The sequence below is a fragment of the Sebastes umbrosus genome, chromosome 19, assembly GCF_015220745.1.
Source record: "Sebastes umbrosus isolate fSebUmb1 chromosome 19, fSebUmb1.pri, whole genome shotgun sequence".
In the NCBI taxonomy this organism is placed as follows: domain Eukaryota; kingdom Metazoa; phylum Chordata; class Actinopteri; order Perciformes; family Sebastidae; genus Sebastes; species Sebastes umbrosus.
In genome coordinates this window covers 7,716,980-7,738,923 of record NC_051287.1, presented here as the reverse complement: position 1 = coordinate 7,738,923, position 21,944 = coordinate 7,716,980, and the positions used below count along the sequence as shown (strand labels likewise).

General features: G+C 39.5%; 1 protein-coding gene and 1 long non-coding RNA gene across 2 annotated transcripts; both read right to left on the bottom strand.

Annotated features, from left to right (window-relative positions):
• Positions 1–9,150: 9,150 nt before the first annotated feature.
• Positions 9,151–16,828, bottom strand: LOC119477835. The gene is made up of 3 exons (XR_005204325.1): positions 16,529–16,828; positions 10,539–10,627; positions 9,151–9,711 (listed from the first exon to the last, which is right to left on the bottom strand). It is a non-coding gene; the product is annotated as an uncharacterized LOC119477835 (long non-coding RNA).
• A 1,970-nt stretch (positions 16,829–18,798) lies between these two features.
• LOC119478084 (E3 ubiquitin/ISG15 ligase TRIM25-like) lies at positions 18,799–21,531 on the bottom strand. Its single transcript, XM_037752509.1, has one exon. It carries the CDS (start codon positions 21,391–21,393, stop codon positions 19,705–19,707), a length of 1,689 nt encoding a protein of 562 aa, XP_037608437.1. The 5' UTR covers positions 21,394–21,531; the 3' UTR covers positions 18,799–19,704.
• Between the last annotated feature and the right edge of the window lie 413 nt (positions 21,532–21,944).

The window sequence follows — 21,944 nt, the reverse complement described above, 5'->3', positions numbered from 1 at the left end:
GCTGACGGCAGAGCTAGAGACGGACTTGGCGAAGTTAGCGGAAGTATACACGTGTGTCCCGTGAACACATGGGTTTCCTCCAGGTGCCCCAGTTCTGTGCGCTTGGTTATTCGGAATCCCCCTTCCATTGCCCTTGAGCAAGGCACTGGTCCCAGAAGCTGAAGTCGGTCCATAAGGTGCTGTGCTGTGGCCCCTGCTGCTCTTACATTTTTAGATTTATCCTGAATATCCACCTTTGCGTCATCGGTTCTTGTTGTGTAGTTGCAAGAGCGGGTATGTTTCTTTCTTTTGTCTTCAGGCAGGAACGATGGGTTTAAATACGTGTTAATGTTTTAAATGAACCAGGAATTAATTGTATGATTTTTGTGAAATTTGTTGTAAAAAAAAGTGTGTTTTTGTGTTAATTTTTGCCTTTTTTTTTGGGAATTTAGTTTGTATTATGTGCTGTAGCTGTGTCCTCTGCGTATGCATTTTTCCTCCATGCCCAATCCGCTGTTTATCCTGTTCATTTTTACATTTATCTGTGGCTTTATGTTTGTGTATGAATGTGTGTTTGTATGTGTGTGTGTATGCGGAGGGGGGGGTCAGTGGATCAGAGTGGCAGGTGCAGGGATCGTGGCGACGCCCCCGGGCCGACCGCAGGGCTCGAACGCTCGCCGCGGCGATTAATCACCCGGCAAAATGCTTCTGACGTGCCGAAGAGGGAAAGAGAGGAGCTTCATGTCTCTGCATCCTTCACTGGTCACGTGTGTGTGCGCGTGTGTGCGCGTGTGTGTGTGTGTGTGAGAGACTGAGAGGAGATGGGGATTACACACACACACATTTTAAAAGGAAAATTCTGGTTTTATACAACTTTATCTCATCATTTCATCAGTAATAACAACATTGTGCAGCGCAGATCTGGCAACACAGTGACTGGGCTCTTCCAGCAATTTAAATGAAAAAACAAAATTTGCGTGCAGCCCGTTTAGGAATAAACTGCACTTGGACGGAAATGGTGAAACAGACGTGCCATGAGAATTTCAAAATAAAGGCGCATCTTAAAGATGATGATATGTATCGAAGTGTTCCCTTTGCATCGATGATATTGGATCGCTGATCATTCAATTGATACGTCAATCCAGATCGATTGATCGTTACACCCCTAACAGTGAAGTCTGACGGGTCAACAACCACGAGCAGTGAGACGATCAGACGGGTTGTAAGCAAACCTCCAGGTTAGTCTGAGTTATTTGAAAGAGAAAAGGAATGTTAACAGTTAACAATTATGCCCAAACTGTTGGTTGTAAACATCCAGCACGGTTTACAGACCTGCTTCCTTCCTCAATGTTTGGCTCTTGCACTTTTTCTCCCTACTTCACAGATATCCCAGGTGCTATCATTTTGAGTTTTACGTCCAATTTGCAAGATCAGCGGCTAGCATGGCTAAAATAATCTTGTATTTTTGCACCAGCAGACACATTAAGGTTCACACAGCGAGAACGCTGAAGAGGAAACAAAAGACGAACGCAGACAAAACAGATGCTGCTAACTGAATCTGTATTGGTATTATTCTGTCAGCCTGACACGTTTTCAACAGAAACATTAGTACTGATGAGAACCATAAATCTTTGCATATTATTTGTCCTTTATTAGGTTAGGTTTACAGCAATATCACATCTCTCTCTCTTTCTCTCTTCTGTCACTCTACAAAAGCATCTAATGAGGCAGGAAATCACACACAAAAGAACAATATATGAACATTAATATGTCCAAACGTGGCAATAAAACCAGGTTTCAACAGTAAAACTAATGAGCTTAGCTGCTACGAATCAAAGCAAAAAATATATATTGTTGACAGCAAAAGATCTATAAGATGATTTATTCAATACAGATCATTATTAACAGGTCTAATATCAGTTTGTTTACAGAAAGTTTAAGTTTGAAAAATTTAATTTAATTTTGAATTGATTTGATTTCGAAAAAAAAATCTTAGTAATGTACTTAATGCATGTGTTTTTATTCCAAGCTAACAACTTACATTCCATTCTGTCCTTTAAAAGTATCTTTATATATATTTTAAAACTCGTCAGTGATTTAGTAAGTGATCAGTAAGGTGGCCGACAAGGTCAAATGCGCTACAACGGCCCAAAACATTTCCATTAGGAGAAACGTTCTGCAGCTTCAGAAACGATGCCAATTCAAAAACACATGCGAAAATACCAAAGAAATACAACAACGGAAACGTGCTGCAGATAAAAAAGCGTGCCGCAGGAATCCAAAACTAAAAAATTAACAGCAAACAAGCAGTAAAAACAGAAATGATGCAAAGTCAAAAACACACAAACCCTGAAAAGAAATGCAACAGAAAGACGCTGCACATCCAGTCAACACAACGGAAGTCCTCCAGACCTCTAGGGGGAGCGATCAGTGGAACAGATTGATTTTCAAAAAAGCAAACACAGTCCCTCATTTGGTCTCCCTCTCTCTATCGGGTTGATTATCGTGTTTTAGCGTGTTTGTCAGTCATTAAAAATCTATTATTTCTACCTTAGATTTTTACCGTCTGTTAAAAAGTTCCTTTTTTAAAATGTGTTTTTTTTTATGTGGTACTTTTACACAACTTTATTTAGTAATATGAAACAACATTAAAGAAGATAATACTTACATTTTAATAAATTAAAGCAGATTTTACCCAAGGCCCCTCTGCAAGACAGGGACCCACAGTGACAATGCAACTCATATATATTGTATTTTAGTTTATATTGTACTTCCAGTACTGGGACTGTCAACTGCACCAGTAAATCACTGTTTTGGTGCAGTAATCCAGCCTTGAGTATATGTAAAAGTATACAAACAGATGTTAATGCGTGTGTTACTTGAAGCTGCATTCATTGTCCTTTGGAGGCAAGCTGAAAAGACACCATCTGACGTATTATCAGCGTATTACTGTGAGTTTTGGCAAAATTGCACATTCAGCAGAACACCATTATCATGCCATTGGAGTTGTGTCCACCTGATGAATGTCTAATATTCACTCTCCTTCAGCTCCGTCTTTAGCTGCTAAATGCTCCAATATGTTCACCAGCTAGTCTCTATCTGAGTCTGTCTGCTGCTGAGCAGGTAGTGTAAAGTGGCTTTTTTACAGCTTGTTTGCTGAAAACAGCTGCCTGCTGCTGAGAACAGAGAGACTGGGAGATAATTCTCTGTGGGTTCATCAGAGCGACACCTTTCATTTGATCCATTGTTTATGTCAAAATATTGATTAGGAGCAGCTTTCATTACGAAAAAAAATTTAAAATCCAGATTTTTTTTTTCTGTGTCGGTTGCAAAAAAAAACAAAAGCTGAAGAGCAGCAGAGAGATAGTGACATATGTCGGGAAAAAGAGAGACAAACCTTGTATGGTAACTGTGTGACAGAGGTGGAGAGAGATGACATAGAGAGAGGTGGATGAAAAGAAAGAGAGAGAGAGAGAGGGGGATTGTCTGTCCTGAAGAAAGAGAATAGTTTTATTATTTATTTTTTTATTGTTCAGGTCTCCGCTGGCTCTTCTATGTGAGTGTGTGTCTGTGTGAGATGCATGCAGACCTATACTTACATCAGCACTAAGTGAAACTGCCCTCCGAGGTTAAAATTTACATAACGATACTGTAACAGTTTGATTTATCGCTTCAAATCCACACCTCCTCTGTTTTTCTTTTTTGTTGTTTCTTTAATCCCCTGGGTGAAGCAGTTTACTGGTCCGCTGTCCTTAATCAGCACTAACACAGCCAGGGTGAGAGTTCGATTCCCTGTGGGGCCACACATGCTAAAAATGAGCGCTAATTTTGTCCAGCTAAATGGGACATAATATTATAAATGTTTAATAATAATAAAGTATTTGAATATGAGAGGAAGAGATTCAGAGTCAAAAGGGGAACCCTCGGGGGACGAAGTGCGCCGAGGGTGTTGAAATGTTATGAAGAATGAGGTTAAACATAAAGGAGAAAGCGTTGTAAAGATAGAGTAGACATCTTTAGAGAGCATATCCTGTACTACATACATAGTGCAACTGTTAGAGTACCTGATAGATTTATGTTGCATCTATAATGTTGTGTTAAAGGGACTATTTGTAACTTTTAGAAATGCTCGTTAACAGCGACACCTGTGGCCGTTAAGTCAACGAAAGTCAGCGTCGGGCTCGCGCTTGCTCGCTCTAAATAGACATGAACGAGCATCGCTCAAAACAGTGAGGCGACACACGTCAGCTAAAACCACAATATCACTCTATATTTCACCTGCTTGGCAGTAATGTTAGCTGACCAGACGAAGGTCTCTCCATGAATCACTGCTGATACTAGTGTTGGCTTTTCCTGCTTCAGCCTCCGGGGCTCCCGACCCGGTAGATTTATACGTGTAAAAAGTTACAAACAGTCCCTTTAATGCATACTGTTGACACTCCTCAGGGAGAATCGCAGAAATCGGAAGCTGATTTCGATCAATTTCCAATTTAGAATCAAAATCATGACCCTATTTACAGTACCTAATGAACTGTGGATGGATGGATGGATGGATGAGGGTTGTCAACAGGTATAAGAGCGCAATCAACCTGCAGGGGGTCTTCACAGCTGCACACACACATTTTAAATGTTTTAGTTGAATCCACCAACACACACACACACACACACACACACACACAGATTAGCAAACAGAGCGTATTTAATGCAATTGCATCTCCACATCTCTATGGCGCATCAGACCTCTGAGCTTAATAATGTAAAATCCAAATGAAAAATATCCAAATAGAAATCCCTAAATGTCCTAAAGGTTATGGGTGCATTATTAATTTTTGCTTAATGTAAAAACACCTCGATAGAAAAGTCAGAGAAATGACTTTCAATTAATTACAATTTCCCTACTCTGCTGCTCCAGAAATCTCTAAAAAACAAAAACACGGTGTAATGATTCCAAAATCAAACTTACTTCAGACCGACACATGCAGGGAAGGTTTACTTCACCTTGAATTCAGTCCGATGGAGCCAGTGGGTCACTGCTGCAGTACTACTTTTTACAGTAGGCACCGCAACAACAGACATTGTAGCCGCCTGTCGTGCCACTAGTGTTTAAGTCAGTTATGCCGGGTTTCCACCTAAAGTTCTTGAGACTTTTAGTCCTTAGAACTACTTTTCAAAGAACTAAAAGGTTCCTTCGACCCACCGTAAACTCTAAAGACCCGCAAAGATTAGACAAACTAGTCCGCTGACGTTTGAAAAAGCAACATGACGTGACGAGGGCTGCTGGTAGTCACAGCGGTAAACACACTCTGCAGCTTGCAGTTCAGTGTGTTAACACGTTAGAACAAAAAGAAGCGTTTTTGTCTCACTACGACGATATCTACCGCTGCATATATTTACTGATGCACGTTGGATGTAATGAATGAAATGCAGCAGAGGAAGATGAAACTAAGAGCGTCTGTCTCTGCAGTAAATCACCTGTTGAGTGTTTGATGGTTACTTATTTGTGCTCTAGAATGTAACCGCTGAGAAAACAATCAGATAATGACTTTGCTTTTTCTCATTCACAGCACCATCGCACTGTATCCCTGTTCTAATGTTAACGCTCACCCTCGCAAACTCTCTCTCTCTTTTTCTCTCTTTAATGAGTCGGGAAGCCGACAGCAGAGCCTCAACTTCAATTTCAGTGTTATCGAAAGAAGAGAAATGTTCTCCCCTCGTCCTAAAATGGTCCTAAATCAATACCAGAGGACTTCCTTGTTTAGGAGTGAAGCAGTACACAAGTTGAAGCCGTTGGCCATGCCAGTTTTTCAGTTTGGAGCGATATTTAACCGGGCGACAAGCTAGTATGACATCGATGGATTCCTTAGGTTTTCTAGTTTCATATGATGCCAATATCTTGGTATTGGCTCCTACAAATGTCTGTAGTATAACATATTTTAGAAGAGCCCAAAATTGTATTCATTTATCTTCATGACATTCAAAAGAAATACATTTTTTTATTCCTATTTGTCACAAAACGGCCTTAAACCCCTGAATATGTTATGAACTTGCAACTAAATTTAGATAAGACCTACAACTCTGAGATGCAATCTGAAGGCATTTCATAGCAGTACAGCAACATGATTATTCTGAGTGGCTAGAAAACGGTGCTCATGAGTCGAACTCACTTTTGAATGATCACATTTTGCACAGGTTGATCAAAGTGTCAACATTCCCAGGTAGGGTTTTAGTTGTCTAGCAATATCTGCACTTTAAGGGCTGATCAATAAAACATTTCTATCATCATTTCTTTGACGTCTACCTACTCATTCGCTCTTGTCTCATTTGTTCATCCATTCATTCATTGCTCTCTCACTCCTGTGTGCATTTATTCATGTTAATGCTGTTTTTCTTTAATATGCATGTTGAGTGCACTCGCCGTGGTTGACTTCAATCAAACATACATTTTAATTTAATACGTTTGATCAGCAGTTTAATGAATTCATCTGTTCGTTCGTTCGCTCGTCAGTTCCATACTCTCCCAGTCAACGCGATTTAAATCTTTCAGCTGTGATCTGTGCAGGTGTCTGCCGTGACTATCAAACTCACCTCAAAGAGAATAACACTCCTCTGAGGTCGCGCACACACACACACACACACACACACACACACACACAAACCCCCAGTGTCAGCCCCCCCTGTGATTGGATGGAGTCACTCGATCCCACATCACACTAATTTGATCAACTCTGTTGAAACAAACAACAAATAAGAAAATAACTAAATTTAAATACATTTGTAGAATTTTGTTTTCGTTGTTTGCAAAGGGATGATGTATTATTCATCCCAAATGAGATTTTACACACAAAAAGAAGCTGAGTGTGCGTGTGGCTGTTGTAATGAATACATTTGCAGAACAGCCTTTTAAATAGGGCTGTGTATTGGCAAGAATCTGGAGATACGATACGTATCATGACACAGGGGTAACAATTCAATAGATTTTGATATATTGCGATACTGTAAGCGAGGCGATATATTGGGATGTCTGTAAAGGTTAGACTTGTGGGTACCCATAAAACCCATTTTCATTCACATATCTTGAGGTCAGAGGTCAAGGGGACCCCTGTGAAAACCACCATGCCAATTTTTCCTCACCAAAATTTAGCAAAAGTTTGTAGCGTAATTTAGCCTCCTTCGTGAGAAGCTACAATAAATTTACTGAATTGTTGTTTATTATTAAAATAATAAATCGTACACCAGCAACTTGGTAGAAAAAATCTTCAAAATTAACAGGAATTATAATTCAGGTTTAAACCCTTTTTTTAATGCAGCAACAAATTTGGCCAAAACGTAAACAGGAACTTAAATTCTAGCACATAATGTAAATAGTATACAAACATAAAATTGAATTTAATAGATCGGCCCGATCGGTGCATCCCTATATCGCACAACATAATATCGCGATACTCATGTGTATCGATATTTTCTTACACCCTTAGCTTTAAAGGCTTCAGCTTTGTTGTGAACACGATCGTCTGTGGACCAGAGAGTCTTCAATTAATCAATTAATCGATCAGTTAAACGATCAATCAGTGCTTTTATCTGCTTTTTCAACACCTCCAGGTTGATTAAATCAACTATTATTCAAGAGGACATGTCATACAAACTGTTTGATCACGAACAAAACTAAAACCTTTGATGTTTACATTTTTTGTTCACATTTTTCAATGTGTTTTTATACGGGACTCAATAAGTGTGTCTTCCATTAGCATGAGCAAGCCTTTCCCGTTTTCCTGCACTTCTCCCTCTGTGTGTTTCTATAGTAACCTTGGCTAAAATCCAAACAGCCGGTAGGGCCCTCTGAAGGGCACTACACAGGCAAGATGAAAGATTTCCACCAGGCGACTGCAGCTTCCAGGCAACAGATAAATGTGATTTTTTTAAAGGAGGACATGCTTCCACTGAGCAGAGGAGCGACTGTGAATATCAGGGTGACAGTGGCCCGTCCAACGTTTTTTATATGAACTAATAATAGCCTGCTTCCACATTAGCCATATTTACTGACACGCTTAACTGCTTCCAATCTGATCAAATCTCAAAAATTGAAAACACGGTCATACAGACCGACTGGCAGCAACACAGAAAAATTTGGCAAAGCTATCACTAATAGTGGTGCATTTAATGCCTCGTTGCAAAGCTCTGGTGCAGTGACTACTATGGCAGCTAAAAATCCCACTTAGTACAAAGGAGTAACAGCACGGGACTGATATTTTGGCACAACCGTGACCTGAACCATCCCCCCCCCCCCCCCATCAATTCATTCAGACTGCAAAAAATAAATGATTTGAAAACCATTTTCCCATTCACTTCAATACAGTCAGAGTTATCTGGCAGCAGCATCTAGTGGCCACTAGAGGAACTGCAGATTACAGGATGCGATTAGAAAAAAACATTACGATACACAATACACAAAAACAATATAAATGTAAGATAGCACATTTTGTTGTTCACCATTTCGCACCACTCAATAAAAACGTTATTGAAGAGGGAAAATGTGTTTGGGACGGAATAAACTCACTATCCGTGAAGTCTGTGTTGAAATCAGCAGGGCGAGAGCTAGTCAACGTTAGCTGTTGGCTCCGTGCAGGATTGTGCTGCTAACTGTTAACTAGCTTTCGTCCTGCAGATTTCAACACGGCAGGTGACATTTACATTATGATACGTTCAGGCTCTATTCAGTAAACATGAGTATTGGGCGAAGGTAAGTTCTATCATGGTGTGTTCAAATGTAATCTTGTAAAATGTCATTTTTGGAAAGAAACTTGAATAAATACAGTTGTTTTGTAGGAGATGTTTTGACAGCAATATAAAATAGATAATAGAGAGGGAAATATGACCTGTTTAACTTCCTAAACAGCGTGTAATATATAATTGCTACGATTTATTTTTTTTAAATCAAAGCAAATATTTAAATAAAAAATACAATAATTTATTTCCAAATCATTTGAATTGTGTGTTTTTATATAAAAAAATACTAAAGATGACAATAACTATAGTAAAAGTGTAACATTTAGAGTTTTGGATGAATGGAACGTAGCACAACATGGAAGTGAAAGCAGCGCTCTGTTTATTTAAATGTGAAATTGAAATAAAAATATTTTGTCCCTAAAATCTATGAATAATCGTGATAAATAATCGTGATCTCAATATTGATTTAAATAATTGTTATTATCATTTTGGCCATAATCGTGCAGTCCTAGTGTAACCATTGGAAAAAACTAAGAAACCTAAATGTATCAAGAATTTCCAGAATTTGACATGTAGAGAGAATAATATCCAAATCGTTAACATTCTGTCGAGCTATACAAATATTCCTGTGACCCACAGAAGTGCTTAGAAAATAAATCAGAGAAATAACAAAGTGAGGAGGAGGCAGGTGGGGTTATTATTCCCATGCTCGCTTCACCGTTTGTCCTGTTCCCAGACACTCGGTTGGGCTGCTGGAGCGGCGACCAGCGAAGGAGTTTAAAGCTCTGAGCGTCAGTGTTTCTGTTTGTTCCCTGAAAGATTCATAAGCGCCACATCCACATGAATCATTCACTAAGGAAATGATTGTCGTAAACATGAAGTGCCATCTCTGCCACTGTGCCCTGAAAAATTCATGCTTTTTAAGGCATAAATTATGACACGGCGCTCTCTCCCTCTGCTGAGGATGGAGGGGAGGCTGTGACTTCCTCCTCCTCGAACTACCTCCTCCTGACCGAGGCTCACTGCCTCACACACACACACACACACACACACACACACACATACCTATACTAGTAGAATTAAAGGTGCAACATGTTAGAAACATACCAATACAGAATGAGACATCTAGAAGTTGGACCACTCCAATGGAAATATTCTCCATTACAAGGATGGAGGTAAGAGAGAATCTGAACTTCCAGTTTCATTCAACTTGGGTCTTATTTTGATAGTTTTCTATAATTTACATCAGTTATAATGACATTGTACTCACCTAGTTAATTGCTCAGATTTAGGAACATGAAATAAGGCAAACTAAATTATTATTATTGTTAGGGATGTCAAAGTTAACGCGATAATAGCGCGTTAACACAAATTCATTTCAACGCCATTAATTTCTTTAACGCATTAACGCAACTTGCAATTTAGGTTGTAGCAGGCTCAGTTTTAAAGCTAGTAGTGAAGAAACCGGCATCATATGAAACTAGAAAACCTAAGGAATCCATTGGTACCAACCATACCATATGTAACATTGAACCATACCCGCACAACCAATAAACTGTGCACGAGTGAGAGCAGCGATGACAAAAATTCCCAAATTCCAGCCAAATAATGCCATCGAAAATCACACAAACAATGAAGATGTGACGACACATCTTATCGTACCAACATTAGGACCACCAAAGGACAGCATTAAAGATCTCTCAACATCAAATACCTACTGCCTACTCTTGACCAAAACAACACCAACATGAGGAGAATACATGCAGTGAACGGCGCACTGCCAATACATGTCAGCCAATACAGCAATCAGTAATATAACAATAAATCTGACTCACCGATGAAGTTCACTTCTTAAAGAGGAATGCGGTGCAGTTGTCCTTTGTGTGTGCCAACTTCTCTATGACCTGAAGATCATTGTTCAGATCTACAAACACAAAATAAGTCAGACAGTAAAATTATTACAAGCGCTGACAAGGTTAACGTGATAATAACAGCGCTTTTCTAGTCTTCCGACTACTCAAAGCGCTTTACACTACAGGTCAGCATTCACCCATTCACACAAACATTTATACACTGATGGCAGAGACTGCCATGCAAGGTGCCAACCTGCCCATTGGGATCTAATCCAAACACTCATTCACACACCGATGGCACAGCCTTCGGAAGCGATTTCTTCGACGTGACTGGAAGAGCCGCCGACCTTCCGATTGGCGGGCGACCCGCTCTACCTCTGAGCCACATGCCGCCCCGAGTTGACGACAACTACGCTCGTTACTGTAAGTGCAATAAACCCTTCGCGATTAAAAAGCCAATACTTTATTGATACAACTGATACAACAAGCATAAACATGACGTAAACATGTAGAAAAGCGTCATTTCAATCCGCTCTGTCCGCGATCTCTCATCCACCGCTGCTACGTTTTACACAAGCACGGCGCGCTAGCTCGGCTAATAACGAACTGTTACAAACAAGCTAAAACTGTTTAGCTTAGTTTGCCACGTATCTTAAAATTCTTGTTCTCAAGAATATTATTTATTTTATTGACATTCTAGATTATTGAGTTTATATATAATTTTGCTGTTGTAAAAATGTCCTGTTGCTGCTCTAGAAACAGTTATATTTAAAATATAAATAAATCTAATCCTGCTCTGAATTTATTCTTTTTTTAAATAACATATTAAAAAAACAATTATTTAGTAATGAAAAAGAACCGATAAGAGTATTAATAAAGAACTGAGCCAATAAGGAGTGTCGAAAAGAGTAGCAGTATCAATAAAATCCTGCCCACTGACATGATCTTAAAGCTATTTTTATCCAATTTTTACTCTCCAAACGTCTTAAAGTGCTCATATTTAGATAAGGGAAATCTAAAATGTGTCGGGGGGCATGTCCCCAAACCCTCCAGGCAAGCTCAGTTTTTGGACCTCTGTATTTCTCAAACAGACGATTTCAATTTAACAGTTTCCATTTCTCTGTTTCTCTCTCTCTCTCACACACACACACACATTTCCTCTTTCATTACCATCGTTATCATAGCAGGTCCTTGTTTTCAGTTCTTCATTTTGAAGTGTGTGTGTGTGTGTGTGTGTGTGTGTTCCTCCGTCTATCTCTTTCCCGCTCTCACTGCCAGGTCCTGATTTTTTCTGGGGACTGTGTGGTCCTATCTGTGTGAGCACGTTCCCGTCTTTGTGTGTGTTCCTCTCTCTCTCTCTCTCTCTCTCTCGCCGTATATTCGGCCCTCACCTCGAGGCGAGTCGATCCTCTTACAGTAATACCATTGCCTAATCTCAGAGGCGTATCAGAGGGAGCTCAGAGCGCTCAGCACTAATAGGTTCACACAAATGGGATCTAGTCAAAAACCTCCCAATCCTCCTGCCACTGTAAATATGGAGAGCATTATCTAAGTCCGCCTGGAGGCCTCCGATGTGGAACTGATGCAGATTTGACAGAGAGACTGAGAGATAGCGGCCAAAAAAAAAAAAAAAAAAGGTGATTTAACATGCTGTTAGCAGTGTTACAGCGGTAATTTTACTAGTTGTAGGGATGAATCGAATAAAATGTAAACTTTTAAAACCCCGATGGAGTCTGATGTCATTCATGCAGGATTGCTTTAACGAACAGAAACCATTAAATGTTAATCTAAAAATGTGTAAGGGGCATAGAAGGTACAAAATTGAGTATTATTATTAAACTCAAAATTCACTTTAAGGCCCTAAAAAAAAAAAAAAAAAAAAAAGTTTTGGTTATTTCACATGAGAGAATTCTGCATTTGTGTTTTTGTGCTCTTCTTATTGGTTTGAAGTGGAAGGGACCCCGTTGAACAAAGGGGATTTCACAAAATCAAAGAAATCTGATGACAATTGTTGGGTTATTTATTTATTTTTCAAATTCGGATCAAGCCACACTTTTGCGAGTTCACAGAGGAGACAGTGGATTGAGAGGCAAGCTGCGGTCGAAAAAGTGAAATGACCCGGAAGTATCTACAGTAGCAGCCATGATAAGAGCTGTTTGAATTCACTAAACGTTAAGGAAAGGTGCTTCAATGCTTCCTTCATTATCTCCTTCAGCATAGGATACACTGGACCATCCTTTACCAAAGCAAAGGAGATAACGCCGCACCACAATTCCTTGCGGCCGCAACTTTTAAAGCGACGCACCATTCTGCCGTTGGTGAAAACAAACGCTATGCTTATCTTGCATAATATTTCCATACAGTCATATAGTAATTGGAATTCATATTGATGAATCTGTAACTTTTAGGGCTGTCTTCGACAAAAGAAAGCCGACTAACACTCGAATTTGTCGATTGATTGATTTAAATCAACAGATCTGTGAAGCTTAGTTTCTAAACAGAGAATCACACAAAAGCGCAACTGTAAATCTTGAGTTTACCAGAGATGTGCTCACAAGTTTTCTTGGAAATAAGTCATTCAGCATGAAAAAAAGACTAAAGAAATCTAATCTAATCGACCGATTAGTCAAATAATCGACTGAGAGGGGGCAGCCCTAGTAACTTTATTCTTTATAATACTATATAAAGAATATAATCTCATTATTACTTGACGCTTTGGCAATATTTTCCCTGTTACATTCATGCAAATAAAGCCTAATGACGATGTTCACTCACATCGCTCTCACGTCATTTTTAGCTGCAGCTAGCGGTTTTCATAGAATAAGCTGTAAAAAGCCCACTGTTCACTATAGCTGCTCAGCACCAAACAGCTGACAGATACAGTTAGAGACTGGCTGGTGAACATATAGTGGAGCATTTAGCAGCTAAGGAGACAGATATCTCCCTCAGGAGTTAAAAGCAGTTAACAGAGAGAGAATATTAGACATTACATTCATCAGGTGACCAGAGACACGACTCCAAATGAATGATCATGTTGCTCCGTAACTGCTGGATGCGTAAATAAGCAACGTTGTGCAGCAAAGTAGAAAGCAACTTCTTCCCACCGCCCAAAAGTGGCTAAAAAAATAATTTATTGCATGTCAAATAAATACTAACATGGATTATTTTCTCTGTCTTTGATTGTTGCTTATTTAATCATGAATATTTCATAAATACTTAAGATTATAAACCAAGTTATCAGGGGCTTTAATGACTAATAGTTTATTTGACAGATTATTGTTTGACGCAGCATGTTTCAGATATCATTTGTCCATCCTCTGAACATTTGTCTCCCCCATGAAAGCTGCTCAAGCCTGCGTAGCACAAGAAGTGGGTGCTTTTGTGGTGGCTCAGTACAGTATACAGTTGTCTCAGTGTTCACATGACGATATAATGTTCAAGTGGAGAACAAAAGAGACTTTTCAGTTGATTTTGTGTGGACTATTACCGATTGTCACTTTAAAATGTCATAGACTGATATTTCTTTATTTGCCACCTCCAGGTGTTTTACTGTGTCCGGCTCATGTTCTTCAAAGCCTTTTTTTATCATTTTAACTGTATATGATTCGGCATTTATTGTTGTCTTTTAATTATTTTACCTTTTCTATTTGCATGCATTACATTTGTCTTACATTTACAGAACGCAAAACTGAGAAACTCTGCATCAAAAAGGAAACAAAATCTGGGGTTACCTGGTGCTCCTTTTTAATGTAGCTTCTATCAGTGTATTGTGTTTTTATGTGAATGTATTTTACTGTGTTTTAATGTGTCCTGTCTAGATGTGATATTTTGTTTTAATGTACTCTTTTAATAGCAGTTTTTGCACATGTGAACATAAGACAAATGTCTGCTTTGTGTATGTTAAAAGCAGAAAATAAAGTATTTTCTATTCTATTCTCAGGACTTTTAGTGATGGATACAATAATAAAAAAAAAAAAAATTATGTGGATTCAGTGGTGTACATGTTAACTCATTTCACCAGAAAAAGCTGTGGATGCAAGTATTGAAGTTTGATATTTTTAAAATACTATAAGCACTACCACAGCAGAAATGATGATCTGAGAAAGACTGTATGCTATGTTATATTGTGTGTATGTAAATAAGATAAATAAGCACAAACTAAAATATGCTACAGCTTGTGCAGAATGAAGACGCTCTATCAATAGGGACATATCAAGAGATTGATTTGTTAGATAAAAAGTAAACATGTACATCTAAAGCTATGAATCAAAGACACATGATATATTAAGAATCATATAATCTGTCCAGTATGGCTCGGCCCAGCTGGGTGTATACTCCTCCGGCACAAAAATGTAAAAATGCGGTAAAATAAATAAATAAAAATCAGATTCTTCATTGATGGAGTGAGGGCTATGTCGGCTGCCTGGGGGGAACAATGTTGATGAAAAAGTGTTGAACAGCCCTTAAACTGCACAGTCAGGTGAAGATGCGGGGATATATGAGGAAAATGTGAGTGCTGGAACCTGATCAGATGTTCAGATGTTCAGATGCAGAGCTGGAAGAGGCAGACGCAGTCCTGCAGTGACACCCAGAGTCTGCAAACAGTACTGCTACAGTAGGCCCTTTACCATTGTTCACTATGATGCCAGTGTCAGTAAGGATGGCGTTCAGTCTTCACAGTTCACATACATTTACACAAAAAACTATTTTTTCTCCTGTTGTTGTTAACTTGTGTTTGTCTTCCAGTAACTCATTTTATGAATGACTGAAACATTCCCTTCAGTAACCACCCAGGACCATCATGCACAGCGTGATGGTCCTGTATCAGCTGGTGTTTGTTGTGCAAAAGGCCAAAGTGAAATTGAGGAAATATACCACAGAGCTATTTGATGTTCTCAGTTTTTTCGTCCATTTTAGCTGACTTAAACAGTTCTGATACAGATCCATGTACCTTTATCATTGTTGATTTTTAGCCTGTGATGTGTGTAGTGCTGCACAGTATAGATACTAGTAAGGTAAAGCGATACCCCGCCCGGTTATATTAGTACTGGTACTTTAAAAGGGACTGTTTGTAACTTCTTACACGTATACATCAATCCGAGTCGGTGTCCCATGCGCGCTCGCGTGTGGCTACGCTGTTCAGACAAGACTCCAACACAAACTACACGGAAGCACCAAAACCACAAAGTTCTATCTAGTGGAGCCCGTCTGTTAAACAGTGTTGGCCACGATCGGAGGACGCGGGGGAGACCGTAGCTTTGGCCTCCAGGGCCGTAGTCTCTGCTGTACTCTGCTCCTCTGCCTGCCTGCCTTCATTCACACAGCGCGTTCATTCTCGCTCAGCTCCACCTCTACATGTGCATGCGCACAAACCACACCCTGCAGAAGAGTTAGTAGCTCTGAGAATATCTAGTGAATGCACAGTGGACATTTGTGCAGAAATAAATGCTGCAGCTCCTCCAGACCAACAGATGTTTCACGTGTCTTGTGAAGTGACGGGGCTCTGCAGCAAGGTACTTTATCGTCTCTGACCAGGTGCCAGTGTCTCCCTCCGGTCGGGAGGCTGAAGCAGGAAAAGCCAACACTAGTATCAGCATTGATTCATGAAGAGACCTTCGTCTGGTCAGCTAACATTACTGCCAAGCAGCTGAAATATAGAGTGATATTGTGGGTTTTAGTTGACATGTGTCGCCTCACTGTTTTGACGGATGCTCGCTCACATTCAGTTAGCGCGTGCACACGGGCGAGCGCGAGCAACAGGACGCTGACTTAATGCTGATTATGACTGACACAGTGTAACATGCTGAAAGAAATAATGAATAAATAGGAATTAAGTTGCAAGAGACTGCTGCAGATCCATCCTATGACAACAACCTTGATAGATAAGCATGGATACACTCTTCCATCTATATCAATCAATCCAGCACCACAAAAGTTAAAGACAGAAAAGAAGAAAATGTGCTTTCACTCACCAAAGCTGAGGGTCCATTTGAAGAGAAAGGTGGCATGGTGGTTCATCCTCTGGGTAAACTTCTCCATGACTACTGGTCTCCTCTTCAACGTGGAAATGTTCCTCTCTGGTCCAGAGCTTTCATTTGTATGCTTACCGAAAAAAAGTCCCCCTCTTCTGCTTATTCCCAAACTAATGTTCGCGCCGCATGGCCACTGTAGTGATGCCCTACGAGCCACCGTAGTGACGTAGTGACGAGCCCGTTGCGGCGATACGTCAGCGTGGACGCCATATTGGACCGGGCAAGACCAACACTTTTTTTTTTTTTTTTTTTATGTTTTTTTTTTTTTTTTTATTATTATTTCAAAATTACAGTATGCATATTAACAGCAGAAAACATTAAAACATTTACATACAAAGGAAGCATATCGAAAACTTAAACAAAGAGCTGTGACAAACAAAACAAAACCAACATAAAATAAAAAAAAAATAAAAAACACACACAATAAAAATAAATAAATAAATAAATTGCGTTGGAATAGTCCTTTTTGCTTAGGAAGGTTCCTAACGGAGTGAAATGACCCGGAAGTATCTCAATAGCAGCCATCATAAGAGCTGTTCGAATTCACCAAATGTTAAGGAAAGAGGCTTAGATGCTTCCTTTATTATCTCCTTTAGCATAGGATACACTGGACCATCCTTTACCAAAGGAAAAGAGAGTAACATCCCACAATTCCTTGCGGCCGCAGCATTAAAAGTGACGCACCATTCGGCCGTTCATAATTTGTAAAAAATGGCTATGTTCATCCATCAAATCAACAATATATAAAACTTTCTTTTTCATATCATTCATGTTTAAATAAGGTCTTTCTATTAACTGTAATGGTTCTTTTGTTCCACAAGGTGGAGCCATGTGGTGCCTACTGTGGACACAAATCGAGAGAATGCAGTCTGAAGCACTAGGCCTACCAAACATGAATTTATATCCTAACACAAATGATATCTCATTTAGGAAGATGCTACATTCATGGATAATGCATAGTAATCTTTGATAATTAATAACACCGTAATTTTTTTTGCACAGTTCTTCCTGGTGAAACAGGTGAGTTTATGCCAGTCACCAGTGGATTGTTGTTAGTGTTGTGTAATACTTTTTCTTTTTACTTTTAGTATGTACTGCAGCTGCCCTTACAAAGTAGGTACTGTTGCATGCTGTGTGAATACAATTGGGACATACTATTTCCTCATAACATTGTGCCTTGAACTTTGACCCTCACACTCATATATCCACTGCACAGAGGATTGTGGGTCAGAATAGCCAGAAAAGCATGCTGGCTTGGATACTGCAAAATGCAACCGGATATAGTAAGACATCCTGATATTTTTGTATGGTAGTATGGGTATTGGAACGCACAGTGTGTTTAAGGGCACACCAGTTTTATCAGAGGAGCAGTTTGAACTTCGACCTTTTGTGTTTTTTGTCCCTGTTTACAACATCGTGATCATCTTTGTTGTTATGATGTTGTCCTGTTCCCAGATCTCAGCAATGAGCATGATGAGTACCATGTCATTATTACCAATAGGATGGATAAAGATGGTAGTATTATGTAAGGGATTATGTACAGCGAGCTGGTAATTGTTGGATCTTGGGTCTTGCATCACCCTGAAGGGGTTTATTTCACAACAATGACCCCACCAGCTGTATATTATCACGCTTATTACACGGCTACTTACTGAAGAAATCAATAATTTGACAGAAATAACAGATACGGTCTGTTATTTCTTTCAAATTATTGAACGCCGTGATTGACCAATCAGAATCGAGTATTCAACAAAGCATGCATTTTTCCTTCAGTACTCAGAACTCTCTCGACGTACATATGCCATTAAAATATTAGGATAGATTAGATAAAATCTGAACCTACCCTTTAAGAACAATTCTTATTCACAAATATTTGCACATGTGAGGAACAAATCAATGGCCTTTGCGTGGTTAATGAATCAGAGATAGGGTTTTCTTGTTTTACTCCCATTGTGTGTTTGCAAACAAATTTAAGAGAGAACATAAGAAAATGTGTGAATGAGGCCGAATTACTTCATTCAGACGTTTAACTCACCCAGTGTGCTTGATTACACTGCTGCTTCCTTTTAGTCGGGATTCCACTTCTCTATATTCGACTGCACTTTGTTATGTTTTAGTGGGAAAAGGCCCTCAGTTATACTTTCATATTATTTTCATATTTTCTTCTGTAGCTTTAATACTTTCTTGACTAAACACACAAGGATACTGTATTCATTTTGAAAAAACTTTATTGATTAATTTTGTTCACATATCCAATCAGTAAATTGGTAAACTGGTTCACTCTTTCCATACATTCTTATATCCATATACACATTATTTAACCTCCTGAGCTCTAGCCTTATTCCTCAGAAAAATCACGACCAGTTCCTCAATCATAAGGCATGTATGCATATTTGGTCTCATTAGAAAGGTTAGAAACTAAGTAATATGAATAAATGGTTTGTAAACAAAACTACATTAACATGGAGATTCCAATGGAGAAGCAATAAAAAAAAGCATAGTATAAAATCTTAATTTCAAAGGCAATATCACCATTAAAGCCATGATCCCACAGACATGTGATGCAACTGAATGTATTATACTACACTTTGACTACAACAGTAACTATACATTTGATGAAAATACACTAAAATACAACATTTATGATATAATTTATAAAGATATACTCAGGCGCTCTCCATGTTTTGGTCATGTTTATTGTTTACATATTTACTGTTTACTAGAAGTTTTAGTTCAAAATCTATTTATTTCCATATAACCATGTTACAAATAATATAAATATCCCAGAAACATTGAATTAGTAATATACACAATGAATACTGATCAATATCAATGAACAGCTCCATCTCTTTTACCATTAACCATTACATTATGTTGTATATTTCTTTTTGAATATTTTAGTTAATATCTCAGTTTTTAACATTTTTTATTATTTATTTTTTTGTTGTTTTTTTCAGTAGACACAATAACCAAAATTAAAAAGGTATTTGAATAAAAAAGAAAACTCCTGTAGTCATATGATCAGTGATTGTGATCAAACAGTGAAGGCAGCTGAGCAGCAAAGATAGATAAAGATGTATTTACACACTCACAACAAAAACTCACCCAGTGCCTCTTTAACAGCCTTTGTCTTCTGGCTCACAAAACTCAGCAGATGATCTAAAACCCAAAATACTATAAACCCTGAGCCCAGCATAGAGTGGCTGAGTGAATGTGGTCTGGACTCTGTGGAGGAGAGTCATGGTTTCAGAGACGCTGTAGAAACACAGAATACCTGCCCTGTGATCCAGGTACACTCCTACTCTGGAGGACTGAGGACCTGAGATAGAAGTATCACTTCCGTTATGACTGAATTCATAACCTTCAACTGAACAATCTAATGCCCAAGACTTGTCATTGTTTCCAAATTCACTTTCTGCTCCTTTTTTGGCAATATCCTTGTATGTGACAGCTACATGAACACCTATCCCACTCCACTCTACCTCCCAGTAATGACGTCCAGTCAGACTCTCTTGACTCAGGACCTGAGACCTGTTAATAAATCGATCTGGTTGACTAGAATCCGATTGTTTTTTACTCATGTTTGTTGCTTTTCTGTTCTCCTCAGATAATAACAGCCGAGGGTGTGCTGTGTTTGGATCCAGTGTGATTCTTTGTGAATACTTTAAGAATTCATCTCTGCTCTTGGGGTCTTCTTGTGGCAGTAGCACATCCTGGTTAGTCAGTGTATGTGAGATCTTGATCCATTCCTCACTAAGAATGTCCTGTAGTCTATCTCTGGCCTCTGACACAGCCACTGGCACATCCTCCCAATACCTCAGAGGACAGATATTTTTCCTGGGTAAGTCTGTAGATTCACTAAGATGTGACAGAAGGGGGTACCTGAGTAGAAACTGGGTGTGGTCCTCTCCGTGTGACAGCTGCTCCAGCTCAGTGTCTTTCCTCCTCAGTTCGATGATCTCCTCCTCTAGCTCTTTCTGAAGCTCTTTGACTCGACTCACTTCAGTTTTCTGCTGAGATCTGACCTGCTGCTTCACATCTGAGATTCTTTTCTCAATGAGACAGATCAGATCTGTGAAGATATTCTCGCTGTCCTCCACTGCTTTATCAGCGGAGCAATTGATAGCATCCGCCTCCTGCTGGAGCACCTTCACATCTTTTTCTCTCTTCTGGATTCTCTGCTGGATCTTTTGCCGACTCGCCCCGAGCTCTTTCTGTTTCTCAGTCATTTCTGTTGAGGCTAAGACTGTGTCGTGGCCTTTATGTTCATCCATGGAGCAGCGATAACAGATACACTGCTGATCAGTGCGGCAGAAAATCTTCATCACCTCATTGTGACGAGTGCAGATGTTCTCTTGAAGCTTCTTGGTGGCGTCGACCAGCTTGTGTTTTTCAAAGGCAGGGGATTCATAGTGAGGCTGGAGGTGCTGCTCACAGTAAGAGACCAGACACTGCAGACAGGACTTGAGAGCTTTCAGCTTTCTCCCAGTACAGAAATCACAGGCCACATCTCCAGGTCCGGCATAGCAGTGATCAGCTGGAGCAGCTTGGAGTCCTGTCTTCTTCAGGTCCTCCACTAAATCTGCCAACATGGTGTTTTTCAACAGCACAGGCCTCGGTACAAGGAGCAGTCTGCACTGAGGACAGCTGTAGATTCCCTTCTGATCCTCTTCATCCCAGTGGCTTCTAATACAGCTCATACAGTAGTTGTGACCACAGGAAATAGTCACCGGATCCTTCAGTAGATCCAAACAGATCGAACAGCAGAGTTTTTCCTCGTCCATCTGAATTCCTCGCTGCGCCATTTCACCTCTCAGAGATAGTGATTGACAAATAGCTTCACTTCCTCATACAAGAAAGACGTTGGGCACTGATCCGAACCAAAACTGAGTTCCCCTTTTGATGTTCACTCACTGATCTGCGGTGAATGAGGTGTGAGCGCACTTGCATGGTTACACCCATCTGTACACTTGTAGATCTGTGAGTGGCGGAGGAAGCAGGAAACATGTGGACTGACTGGGACTGGCTGAACTTGAGAGCAGTAAGAAGAAGGAAGGGTCATGAGGTATTATATAGATTCCAGGAAGATAAGTCGTTTACAAGCAAGTCAGTGTGTTCTTGTAGCCCCTCTTCAGAACATGATGTGAAGAGATTGAGACTGGATTCCACCTAAAAATACATCCTGCTCTCAACACACAACCTAAGATAACCCTGCTCAGATAATAAGTCAGCTTTAGGTTGATGTGTTGACCTAGTCCTCTCATCATTTAGTTCACTTTGGTTTGTTTGTAGCAGCTATGTGACATTATTAAACACATCTGTTCATTAAACCCATTTCATTACTGATGACCTTTAA

Coding starts and splice junctions, on each gene's coding strand:
- LOC119478084 (XM_037752509.1), bottom strand. CDS start 21,393: ATGGCGCAGCGAGGAATTCAGATGGACGAGGAAAAACTCTGCTGTTCG.